The sequence below is a fragment of the Lissotriton vulgaris genome, chromosome 3_1 (genome assembly GCF_964263255.1).
Source record: "Lissotriton vulgaris chromosome 3_1, aLisVul1.2, whole genome shotgun sequence".
Lineage (NCBI taxonomy): Eukaryota > Metazoa > Chordata > Amphibia > Caudata > Salamandridae > Lissotriton > Lissotriton vulgaris.
The window spans coordinates 938361878-938375740 of record NC_141689.1 but is presented as its reverse complement, the minus strand read 5'-3'; the positions used below and the strand labels follow the sequence as shown (position 1 = coordinate 938375740).

Genomic DNA, 13863 nt, shown 5'->3' with positions numbered 1-13863 from the left:
GGTGAACTCAAGCTGGACAGCCTCAAACAAATAAAGCCAGCAAATAGGAAGCAAGTAACTGAGGGTTACAAACCACAAAGCCCATGGTCAGCAATGGGAGGGATACAGTTCCACATAAGCATTCAAAATTCCCACATGAAGTTGTTGGTAGGCTTCGAGATAAAAATGGAAGCGATGCACCTGCACTGTTTTCAACAGCTAAAAGATCCTAGGCCCTTATTTATGAGGCCTTGAGTCAGTTTTGTGCCGCCGGTGCGTCACTTTTTGTGACGCACCAGCGGCGTACAAAATGCGCCTTGTTGCGCCATATTTAAAAAGTGACGCATCTAGGTAGATGCGTCACTTTTTAAACCCCTGCGCCACATTATACCTGCGTCAGGTATAATGTATGCAGAGGGGGCGTTCCCCCGCAAAAAGCCTCGTAATAGTGACGCAGTGAAATCTATGAGATTTCACTGCGTCACTTTTAGGATGCTGTTGCGTTAAAATCTTGCGCCTGCCTCACAGCAGGGGTAAGACTGACGCAATCCCTTTCACATGGGGCTTTCCCCATGTGAAAGGACGCATTGCTGGAGTTGCGTCACTTTTGTGACACACTCCAGCAATGCGTCACTTTTGCGCTTACAGATGCGTCAGAAATACTGACGTATCTGTAAGTCCTTGCGACATGATGCGTCATACATTAAATATGACGCATCATTGGTGTCGCAAGGAGTGCGCAATGAAAAGTGACGCATCGCTGTTTTCACGCAGCGATGCGTCACTTTTCATAAATGAGGCCCCTAGTATGCAAGGGGGGCAGAAGGGGTGGAGTGGGGAGGTGCAGCCTTCTTAGATATGTTCACTGGTGTAACAAAACTAGCGTATGAAACTTGAGGAAGACCCCCTGCCAACTAGATGAAGTCCCCAACTCAGTCAGAAGTTCTGTGGCCATAATACTGGGCTGCGGGGGTGGGGGTGAATCTGCCCCCCCCCCCGCACCGCTGGGCTGCAGGGGCCTTTTGTTACGCCCCTGGATGTTAGCCTTTCAACCACAGGTATTTGATGCTATTTTTATAAAAGCGTCTTTAGAGTAATAAAGTACTTTTCTTTCTGCTAAAAGAAGTGCTGCTCTGGACAAGCATGCTGATGCATGGATGGGTGTCTGCTGAGGTCTGGGCGCACTGCACCCTCCGCACTAACCTCCCGCAGATGCTGAGGACTGCTCGCCGACGCTCCTCCTGACAGCCAACCTTTGACGGGCTTGAACCTGGCCAAGTTTCCGGAGCAACGTAACCATTGACAGTAGAGACAAACAAGCCCAGGAGGTGCTGTGTGCCCCGAGCCCCACCCACGCTGCCAAACGGGGGCTGACAGCACCCTCGATCATATGTCACTCGGTGCAGCCCACCTGCGTCACGCGATGCGCGGCTATTTTGCAGAACAAATATTAATTGGTGGCATTTATTTATGGTGTTTAACTTTAAATACACATCAGAAGAACTTTGAAGCTTCCTTGTCCTCAAGAATGCCCGAAGCGGAGGGAGCGGGGTTTCTTTTGTTACGCAAGGGGGACTGGAAGAGGGCACTTTTGAGTTAATGAATGAAGGAAGGCTCCCACCCCTCCAGGCGGGAAAGGGAAGTGGGGCAGAGGGGAGGGGTATTGATTTACACATATCAATAGAACAGGTTTTACGAACAAGGTGAGAAGCTCCCCCTGCTTACACAAAGGGGCTTGTGGGAGGAGCTGGGGGGCCGTGGGTGCACGCTCAGCGGGGAGGGGTCTAGGGAACAAAGATGTGTGGGGGAGAGCAGATACCCAACAAACCGAAACTGCCCCTTCCACACCGCAACCCGACCACCCTCCCTGCACAGTTTTCGATCGCTTCGGGGAGCTCCCCTGCCCTGCCAGGGACAGCACCAGCCAAAACACGCGGGTTTTAAAGTGAGCTATAATACACCGAAGAAAAAAAGCTCAGCAAATGGGCCCCCTCTGCCCCAAGGCTCAAATAGACCATCAGATGCCCCAGCGTCCGACAACTATACCTTCTCCCCTATAGCTCAACTAGAATATCTTCTGCTAGACGGCAGAACAAGATGGTAAACTTGTGCTCACAGGTCACTTCTGCCTAGGTCATGCTTTACCTAATGCACTCAACATGCCCTGAGACTCAGTACTCGATTACCAAGTCAAGTTTCCTTCATGCGACCCAGCAGAGTCATTCCGTTGATGTGAGAGAAAAAGAGTCTTCAGTCAGCATACACCACCTGCATACTTCTTTTGCACCTTGTCTGGAAGTGGCTTGCAAACAAATAAAGGACCAGCTTGGTGAAGTGAAGGCTGAACCCATGCCAGGAGCACCAGTCTTCGAGAGCAGTGTGCAGATGTGTCACACGCTAATGGCGTTCTTTGCATTGATTTACAGGCCTACAAAAACCAAGCTCCTAGAATGAAAAACCTAACATAGAAGTGAACAACTGTTAACTCTCGTACAATAGTTTATCTGTAGCTCTCGGGTTTAAACTGGAGGTAAAATAGAACACCCACTGCATCTCCGATATAAAAGCGGCTTCTTAAAGGTCTGCATACTACGGCCTTTTTTCATATGGCGCATCCACGTCTCTCCCCAGAACATACGTACTGCAGCCATTAGTTTCCATGCTGCATGGTAACGCCAATGCCTACACAAGGCCACAGTGAAGGTCTCCGAACAAAGCAAGTGCTACGACATCCAACCAAGAGCATCGAGCACCGGCCTGTGTGCTCAGTCGAGTGTAAATGAAGTGCAGAAGAGATGCAGGCACAGGCTAATGCTGTGTGCCGCGCTGTAAGGGAACCAATCAAACCATGCCACGGGTAAGTCAAGCTGAAGTGCGAGATAGTATCTGTGTGGTTATGAACAGTCATTCATTACCTTAGTATGAAACTGGATTATACGTTTAATCCTGAGATTGCTTTGCGAAAATGTCCAGCAATGATTAGATATCATGAGTTCCTGGAAACCGGTCTCATTCTTCCCCATTCCGTAAACAACCTACACGTGTGTATGGAGTAATTGCATGCTCGGCAAAGGTGCCTTCCTCAGGCTGTTTGCTGCTGCCCCCTTTCAATTCTCCCTGCATGAACTTGGAATACTGTTCAAGGCGGCGGCTCTGCCATTGGCACTCCTCTGCATGCACGGCCTGCCAGGATAACTTAACGCTGCATACTTCTGCAAGTGGTAAATAGGGTACAGTTCAATTGCACCTTAGTTACTAAGGTGCAATTGAATTGTACCCTATTTACCACTGCTTTGCAACTTACGGCGCATAAAGAAGGCAAAACTGCAACCTACGAGAAAAAAAAAGTGTTACTATACTGCTCGAGTTTCACTAAGGAAGAAACATTTTAACATCTCAAACAAAATGGCCATATAACCTGCTGCCTTTAATAATGCTTGTACTATTAGGTGTCCCAAATTATCACTGAGTGTGAAGTCCCGAGAGCCTCCCATCTGGACAGGAATCTCCTGGACAGGACAAGGCACGTCTCTAGTGCCGTGCCGTAGCGTAACAGAGAGCATATGTGAGCACTATGAGGCTGTGCGGCACGTCTACGGAGGTGCACGGTGCAACAGCGCCATCTAGTGGATATCGGGGCAACAGCCAAGCCAGCTTTGGAAATACGGTCTCGGAGAGGCTTTGAAGTAGCTCATGGCCTCGCGGCCGTGAAAGTGAAAGCAATTAGGGGGGAGGTGGGAGGGAGGCTGATGGCTTTGATGTGTGAAGCAGGCAGGCAGCTCGGGAAGCAAATGGAATGGAAAGCGCGTGCACGGACACACATGCACTCGGCAAAATCCGGCTGGTTTTAGCTTTCTGGTTTGACTGCAATAGGTCTCTCTACGAGACCTAAAAAGGGAAAGGAAGGAGGAAGAGAAAGAATAAAATACAGTGGCAAAGCGAGAACATGGGTGAGAAAAATAACTTGCAAGCGTGAGATAAATGGGTAAGGAGTGAATAGTGGTGGATGAAAGGGGACTGAGGCAGAATCAAAACTACTCAGCCTAGATATTCGGCAACCCCGACATTTGGTAAAACCTGCAGCGATCTTATGAGAAGCCTTAGGGCAATTGCACTTATAATTTTGCAAATTAAGGCCTGATTGCCCTGATATAATCTGATATTTAGTGGATGGAAATGTATCAGGTGTGATAAATAGCACCTATTACGGGTTTTGACCTAACAATGGAAAAATAATATGCAGATTTTGGGGCTTTCTGCATCAAAATACTCCTCTCCTGGTATCTACCTACCATTTTACACCCATTAAATTTCTGCCGGCTGGGCATGTTGAAATTTAAAAGGAAAAACTTTGGGAGTATTGACTTTTCGCACCTGGTAATAACCGGGTGTAGTCAACTCAGCAATTCTTGTAATTGCGATATCTGCACAAACAGGGATTGCAAAATTACGTGGCACGTGTAATCGAGGCCAAAAGCCACATATGAACGAGATTAAAGACAAGTTGAGTTCCAGTTTTTTGTGAGATTTGTATACTTGTAAATAATTTATCATTGCATTTCTATGAAGAAAAGTACACGTTTGATCAAGGAATAGCATCCTGGAAGTTGTTGGCAATGGGACTATTTTGTTCAACACAAAAGGAATGTTCAGTGCTTTTTCTGAAATCAATATTTTGAACAGTACGCAGTGCTATGTGTGTTTCTTTGGATTTTCTACTATAACCATGTGTTGTCTTCACAGCAATGTATACACAGATCTTAAGGCCATATCACACAAGCTGTGGAAGTACAACCGCTATCGCTATATCATGACTTACTACGAGAAGCCCTGGCTGCCGCCTCCACTCATCCTTCTCAGCCACATTGGCCTGCTCATCGGTCGCCTTTGCCACCATCGCCCTCTTAACGAGGTGGATCAAGAGGAGGGAGATGTTGGTCTAAGTAAGTGACACGCCCATAGTCTTATGTTCGTCACATTAAGTGACATGCCTCAGTCCTCTAGCATGTCCTAAGTCTCTTGTTTAAAAAGGTTTATAACTGAGTAGAATGCTTTGGAACGAGGTGCATACGTTGTAATGATTGGTTCTTCTAAGTAGCACCATATTGCCCCATGTGCATCTTAATATGCGCACTAACTCGCTTTCCCATATTTACAAGATCATTATTCTGCCACTGCTGTGTTTTCCTTCGAGTATATTCTCTTCTTCATTTCATTGTTGCACAAATATTAGATTGACTTGTAAAATCAGTTAATGCTTTGCAAAATATGAATAGCGCTGTAGAATTTGCTAGATAGTGCCTATTAAAATGATAACATTTAAATCTACTTACTACTGTTATTGCTTAGTGCGATATAGTTTCTTACATTTTTGAATCTTTGAGATTGCACATAGTAGACCATATTGCTACATGCATCTATGATCGGGCTCCTCAAAGCAAGGAACATGGACACCACTTTTAGATTACAAAGGGTTTTGTGATTGCCTATCACTAAGTAGAAAACATGTGCTTCGACGACTATAAACTGGATATTCATAAACAATGGACATATTAATTTAATTGTTAATGCACTGCAGGTGAGGCAGTTTTATATAACCTATCTGGCATTGATCTGGACATGGGCCAGCACCATGACATAGGTCTTTTTTTTAAGACAAACTTTATTGGGTTTTTCAATTTTCAATACTCTTCTACATTATACATCTGATAAACGTGTAGCATCTGTCATGCAGGTTCTGCATATATGAAAGTATCACTTTTTTTGGTCAATCCAAGTCAAGACCCCAAATATAGTACACATCATTGCAAGAAATTGAATCAACAACATGCATTTGAATAGTTTAAATTTCGACCCATCAAATCCCCCCTCCCTGTTCCCACCCACACCCTGGGCTCTGATTATATAAGTTCTAAAGTCACATTTCCATCCCTTTTCAACATCCTGTTTGAGGCAGAGCCTCAGGTCGTGTAAGGGTCCTCCCCCTATTAACGTACGTAATTCCTACTCACTTACCATTTTCCCGCTTGTTACTGGTGTGGAACATCCAGGATGTCGTCCACTATTCTTTCTTTGAAGGCCTCCAGTGTTGTGTCCCACTCTCATGATATTGGATTTTTGCAGAGTCCCCTGGCTGCCTCCCTACGCATGGGTGCGCTTTCTACCCCCGCCCACCTGACCAGTTCACTGTGCCAGATATATAGTGAAGGATCTTTGGCTGATTTCCAGCGCATGGTGATGGACCTTTTTGCTACTAATAATGCCAAGTCTAGGAAACGCAACTGGACCTTTTGCGCTGTTCTGCGTTTACGGAGACCCAGCAAACACACCAACACTGCACCCCCTATGGTAAGATGGGTAACTTCCTCAATTAGTTGTGTCACCCTTCCCCAGAACGCTCTTAGTCCCGGGCATGCCCAGAGCATATGGAGCAGGTCAGCCTCTAGTAACTTACATCTGGGGTAGTGATGGGCGGTGGACGGATACATCCTCTGTAGTCTGTGTGGGGTCAGGTAGGCTCTGTGTATAATCATGCACTGTATAAATTTGAACTTTGCATTTCGCTGTATCTTCCATGGTTATTTTAAAATATCTGCCCATTCCTTGTCAGTTAACTCCCTTCCCATATCCACCACCCACTGCGCCCAGAGAGCATCAAAGGGGAACCTCACATGCATGCGGACACTCAAGTACAGCCATTTAATGAGGTGGCTCCCCTGTCCATTGAAATATAGAGCTTTAACTAGTTCATGTGTCGGAGGTTCTGCCCGGTTGGGTGACCATTGCTTTTGAACGTAGTGCAGTAGCGCAGCGTGTGTCACATATAAGGTATTGAGAGCCCCCCCATGACATAGGTCTTAATCTCTGTTCGCATCACAGGTGCCTAGACCAAAAGTTGGACCTACCCTCAGGAAAAGTAGTAACATCTCGAAGATGTGATGAAACAACATACCTAGTAGAGTCTTAATACCTGTTTGGGCTTGCACTCATGTTTCCACCCTAAAATTAATATGAAGCCTACTGTAGCATCCCATGTGGTAATACCACATTGGTTTTTGGAGACAAATCCTCAATGTCAGCCTGGAAGGCTTTGTCTCCAAAACTGCACAATATCATGAGTTAACATGCTGAAATTAAAGTTATTGCCCTGATTAACCCCGGGCTAGTCTGCCCTGATACCACAACATTGGTGTTCTGTTGAGTACATTCTTCAGCTGTCATACGTCTCCTACTTTCTCGGGAAGACTGTGCATTTGGTTGACATCATAAACTTTGGTGTGGTGCCAGACTGATTCTATGCACCCCCTTAGGATATGTTGGCCTATTGTCCTGCTAGTGCCACCAAACGTACCCCTAAACATGAGAAGGTAACAAATGGATTGGGCAACCTCAGAAAATGACAACCCTGACTCCCCAAATAAACGTGGTAACAGATCTAGAACCTTTTGACTCAGTCACTCATGCATACCAAGCGAGATATACAAGAAATACACGAAGAGGCAATTCAATATTTATCGAAACATTGTGATTCTTGTGTAAAATATATGCGCTGCAATGATTAAAAATCAGAAGCATACAAAAGTGATTAGTAATATGAGAACAGTGAAAAGGAAAAATCATTCGACCATTGTGCTAAAGCAGTATGTATATATATATATTAAGCAATATCGTGAGTCCTGATTGGACGCCTCTATATGAGATAATCACACTGCTTTGTGGGAGGTGAAGTCAAGATTATTTCCTCAAATGGTTGCGCTTTAATTTTCCTGCAAAATGAAGGCTCCACGTGAGCCCCAGAAAGCGTGACTGAATAAATCCACATTCTGTCCCCCACATTAAAAGCCCTTCATGCTTACGAGCTCCGTGGCCCCCATTTCCTGAAGTGGTGCCAGCCTGCGGCAGGACGGCCGCACGTAAATTCAAGTTCCGTGGGGAATGTCCAACAATTAGGTGGCACACAAACACAGAAGAGCTTTCCCCAATCGCTTTATTTCGGTACATCAGTCACGTTTTCCGGCAATTAACAGCAGCGAACCGCAGCCCTGACGCGTTTCGAGAGTTCCTCTTTCTCAAAGGGTAATTACAGTCCAAAGCGGAAGAAAGGCAACACCTGCACATTTTTAAGCGATATCGTGAGTCCTGATTGGACGCCTCTATATGTATATATATATATATATATATATATATATATATATATATATATATATATATATATATATATATATATATATATGCTGACATATAAGTACAATGTATAGGGTACTCCTACTATGTGCTCCCTAACCTAGTTACCTAGGGCGGGTGATCTGCCAAAATCCCTTACCAAATGTTCTAACTCTCCATTGTGGGTGAATGTGCTCAGGTCCCCGTCGTTGTCACAAGTTGGACAAATCGGGAAAACAGGAATCAGCTGGGCTGAGACTCCGGCAAACAGCGACCTCGCAATGACAGCACAGTGCTCGTCTGATTTGGACACGGAAATGTGTGTGTGTGTATATATAATTACCACATCCATGCTTCCGTGCTGCGGCCTGAGCCAAGCTGTCATTGTTTATCCCCTTGTGAAAACTGTGTCCTCTTACGGACGAACAACAAACAACATTTGCACAATGAACATTTAGGCCTTGTACTAAATGTTCAATGTGTCGTGATAGAGTGCCTATGAACTGGAAATGTAAGAAATATGGCTTCAGAGACGCTAATCCTGCATTGTCACACAAGCAAATGTGTGTCAAAAGTCATTGTGTAGAAAAGAAGACAACTTAAGAAACGTGTGCATGTAAAATGATAGTCTTTCTTCCTAGCCAAATTTGTGACGTAGCTCCCCCTTGACCTACCTCTGTTGCTGCTTCACTTACATAAGAAAGTGAACACAAGTGTACTGTTCAAAAGTCTGCAACATGCAAGACAAAAATATTGACCAAGCCTGCCCTACCTTTTACCTTCACAGTGACCATTTGCAGGAATGGCTAGGCAGGAGCCCAGTGCACCCCAGTATTTCCCAGCAGCCATAGCCAGTCATGGCTAAAAACAGGCTGGGTCTGTTTATTTCCACATCCCATCAACAACTAAATTAACTTTATCAAACTCCTGTCTTCTCCTGTACATGAGGCACTGAAAGCCAAGAATCCTTCAGCAAAGCACACCAGTCACTAAGGGTTGTGTCATGGAACCTGGAACAAATGCTGACATCCATGTTGTAATTATGACTGAACAATCATTCCTGAGACTTGCTCATATTTAACGCTCTACTAAGTCTCTCCATAGCATGAATCTCAAGGTCAGTGCCATGAAAATGGCCAGATAACCGTACTTTGTCTGTATCAGATTACCTTCAATAGACCAGCAATGGATGCAACAGATTGTTGGCCTAAAGGAGTTCTCCATCAAGAAGACAGATTAGGAGGGGAGGAGCTACGCGGGCATCCAAGATGGTCGCGTGAGCAGAGAGCTCCCGAGACCCGCGCCGCCCTTCTTGATCTATCCTTCTGATATCCTGGTCACTTTGACGGGCTTTTGAAGTGCTGCTCTTGCTGATGCTGCTGTGCTTTTTGGGGCCGAGATCGGACTTCGGGAACCATATTTACGTCGTCCTAAGCTTTCTGGCCTAGCCCCGGACGGGACCGGGGACTCTGCTGCTTTGGATGGCCGAGCAGTAATGCAACAACAACGGCTGCCTGGCATCTGCTCCACCGATGGTGTGTCACTTTCACTTTCGGTTTCTTGTCCATCCTTTAACTGACTGCCTATGACCTAATCTACACTCCTGGTTTTGGTGGTTTAACCAGCTACACGTCTCCATCGCAGCGCCGGCTCAGTGGTCTGTGATTTTTGTGAAGCTAGATTTTTGGGGTACGGAAGGTCGCTGCCATTCTATCGCACCTGGGAGGACCCAGCGGGGTGCTGAATCCAACATGGCTACGAAACCCGAGCTGGAGAAGCGCAGGAAAGTCACCACTCGTGGGGGATCGGTCCAGTCTAACGTGATCGATCGCTATACTCAGCCGAGAGGATCCCCCAGCGCCACCAGCCGCAGTTTGGAGGACCCGAAGACGGACATGACGGCCTCATCTGAGGTGTCACTTCAAGACCTACTGGCCGCCATTGCAGGACTCAAGGCTGATATGGGTCAGCAATATGAGGCCATCGTGTCCAAGATAGACACGGTGGCGGTCGATGTTACCCTTATTCGAGCCGATTTAGCTAAGACTAACGAGAGGGTCAAGGCATTGGACTTAAAAGCTACCAGTTTGGTGACGGATATGGCTGAAGCGCAGTCAGAGATTGGGAATCTGCGGTCGTCACAGGACCTGCTAACTAGACGTCTGGAGGAGTACGACAACAGGGCCCGACGAAACAACATCCGCCTGGTCGGGGTTCCGGAGGACAGTGGTGCCGCCTCGATCGATTTACTGGTCGAGGAATTAATTGTTGCTAAACTTGCTCCCGCAGGCCTCAGTAAGTTTTTTGCTGTCGAGCGTGCACATCGCTTCCCAGGTGGACAGGTTAAGCCAGGGGGACCCCCGAGGCCTATTATTGCCAGGCTGTTTCACTTTCGGGACAGTGACGCCATTCTTCAGGCCGCTCGCAAACACGGCCCACTGAAGTTCGACAACAGCTCTGTCTCTATCTACCCTGACTTTACTCCTCAAGTACAGCGGCAACGATCCGGATTCCTGGGAGTGAAACGTCGCCTGAGAGATATGGGACTTAAATATGCGATGCTGTTCCCCGCTCGTCTGCGTATCGAATACAGGGAGCGTGCTTACTTCTTTGATCAACCGGACAGTGCCAGTGACTGGTTGGACTCGTTGCCAAAGGACGATGCCGAGAGCGGGGGCCCCGGAGGCGCGGACGGAGGCGCAACGGCGCAGGAATGACTTTGGGTCCTGAGGTCCGATTTTGGATCGTAACTTTCGTAGAGTAACTTATATCATGTGCCTTCACCTTTATGCCCGCGGTGGGGCGGGTTGGGGTAGTTTCTCCCTTCCTCCTCAGGGGTTCTTTGTGTAGATTCAGATGGGGCGACAAGCACATTGCAGTTTGGGGTGGCTTCTTAGTCTGCAGGGGTGCAGGGTGGGGGGTGTTGTAACGGGTTCTTGGTTGGGGGGTGGGAGGTGGGGACTTGGTTATGTTTTGTGTTCTATGTTTCTCTTTTCACATGGTACTGTATCGCTTTTATGCATCCTTGATCTGAGGTTCTGGGAGGGGGTGGGCTGGGACTTTTTCTGGGATGGGGGGGGGGGGTGACGTGAAGGTTCTATCCTGGAACGTTAATGGCTTGGGGGATAGGATCAAATGTGGTATTGTGCTGCAATTTATAAGACGTCATTCCCCTGATGTTGTTTTACTCCAAGAAACCCATTTGATTGGTAATGCTTGTAAAGCTCTTGACCGCCGAGGTTACCGACTTGTCGCTCACGCTGGTTTTACATCCGGTTCCCGAGGGGTTGGTATAATGGTGAAATCCTATTTAGCCCTTGAAATTGACGATGTCACCCTTGATGATCGGGGTCGCTATGCTGCTGTCTCGGGGAGATGGGAGGGGAAGCTGATTGTAATTGTTGCTGTTTATGTTCCCCCGGGACTACAGGCTACCACTTATGCTGACCTTGGTAAGACTCTCCTGGGGCTTCCAGATGGACTCCTGATCATGGGTGGGATTTCAATTCGGTGATGTCGGGCGAGTGTGATCGGCTGCCCCCTAGAGTTCTGCCATTGTCACAGATGTGGCTGACTGACTTGACGGAAACCTTCGGGTTGGTAGATGTTTGGCGGTCGCTGCACCCCTAACAAACTCAATACACTTTCCACTCCGGTGCTCATGGCAGCCTCTCAAGGATTGATTATTTTTTTATGCTGACTGCTAACTTATCCTTGGTGCGTGAAGTCCGACATCTCCCCAGGGGTATTTCTGACCATTCCCCCTTGTTACTCGAGGTTTCGGTGGGAGGTCTTTCCGGAAGCAGAGTTCCCCCTGTCCCGCACTGGCACTTTAGGAACCCTCGGCTCCGATCGAATTTGATTAAAGCGATCGATTGTTACTTTGATGAGAATGTGGGTTCGGTTGCTTCCCCTACGGTTCTATGGGAGGCCTTCAAAACTGTTATACGGGGTTCCGCACTGTCCTTTATTGCAGCTGACAGAAAGGCTAGGAGGGAGGCTGTGTTGGCCCTTGAGACCGAAATAACTACGCTCGAAAGTGAGTTGGGTGGAGATGATACGCCTGCACTTCTACACTCCTTAGAACTGAAGCAGGCAGATTATAGAGCCTGTGTGACTGATGCTGCTAAGGTGATGCGTGTGAATCAGCTGGGCCGTTTGTATGATGTGGGTGACAAGGCTAGCAAACTCCTGGCGTGGCTGGACAAGGCTGAAAGGATGAACCGCGTGGTGCCCGTTATTACCCGTGAGACTGGTGAATGTGTGACTGATCCCGGTGGGATTGTTGAATGTTTCGTGGATCATTTCCGAACAGTTTACAGCTCAGTGAGTGACCGTGATGAGGCCGACTCCCGTTTACTATTGCGTGACATTGCACTACCCTGTGTCTCAGAGGAGGATAGATTGGCCCTAGAGGCTCCTCTTACAGTGGATGAGATCGCTCTTGCCATTAGGTCCTTGCGATCGGGTAAAGCGATGGGACCCAATGGTTTGCCTATCGAGCTCTATAAACTTCGACCGGACAAAATGGCTGCCCACTTGCGGACAATGTTTCTAGATGCATTTGAGGCGGGCGTCCTTCCGTCTGAACAGCGCTTGGCTACCATAGTGGTCATTTACAAGGAAGGCAAGCCTCGTGACCGTTGCACCTCTTATCGCCCCATCTCATTGCTCAATGCCGAGCCCAAAATCCTGGCCAAAGTCCTGGCTAATCGTCTATTGTCTGTAATTTGTGACTTGATCCATCCGGATCAGTCCGGTTTCATACCCCCATCGAAACATTGCTCTTAACCTTCGCAGACTCCACAGCGTTCTCGCGAGAGCTGGAACTCTCACTGAGCCTGCAGTGGTGGCCTCTCTGGACGCTACAATGGCCTTCGACACCATAGAGTGGCCATATTTGTGGACGGCCCTTTCCAAGTTCGGCTACGGCCCTAGTTTCATTGCATGGGTGCGGCTCCTATACGAACAACCGTTAGCCCAAGTCGTGGTGAACGGCAGAGGCTCCGATTCGTTTCCATTGGGACGTGGCACCCGTCAGGGGTGCCCGCTCTCCCCACTTCTTTTTGCATTGGCACTAGAACCCCTTGCAGCGTGGCTTCGATGGGAGCCCTCGATTAAAGGGATCCGGTGGGCACCGGATCTGGAGGATCGCGTCTCGCTTTACGCGGACGATATCCTTCTCTATTTCACCTCACCCCAGAAGTCTTTAAACGTGCTCTTTGATGTTCTCACTTCCTTTGGTAAGAACTCCGGGCTTGTTATCAACTGGACCAAGTCATGTGTCTATGTTATAGCGGGGGTATTGCCTCCGCTGCCCCTCAGGTTTCCTATCCAGGTGGTAGATGATGGTTTTAAATATTTGGGGGTTTTTATTTCCATGGACTCCTCGGTGCGATACGATCGTAATCTTTACGCTCCCCTTCGTCGCCTCAAGCAGGATGTGTGGCGGTGGCGTGAATTGCCCTTGTCTCCATTGGGACGAGCGGCACTTTTTAAAATGATGTCGCTCCCCAGGTTCCTATATGCCTTGCAGAACTTTTTCGATCCTGTCCCCGCTCGCTATTTCCGTGAGATTGAAGGCCTACAGAGGCAATTGATTTGGGACGGACGTGCCCGTATCGCCTTATCAAAACTTACGCTCCCCTGGTATGATGGCGGAATTGCTCTGCCCGACATCAGACGATATTACTGGGCCTCACACTTAAGTGCAATTAACCA

At 47.6% G+C, this 13863-nt stretch overlaps 1 protein-coding gene across 1 annotated transcript in view; it reads left to right on the top strand.

The window, feature by feature from the left end:
* TRPM6 (transient receptor potential cation channel subfamily M member 6) overlaps positions 1-13863 on the top strand; it is a 720746-nt gene that overhangs the window by 445019 nt on the left and 261864 nt on the right. Inside the window, exon 24 of the mRNA XM_086961279.1 lies at positions 4723-4922. Within this exon, the coding sequence (XP_086817405.1) occupies positions 4723-4922 (200 nt within the window). The remainder of the gene's footprint in view (positions 1-4722; positions 4923-13863) is intronic.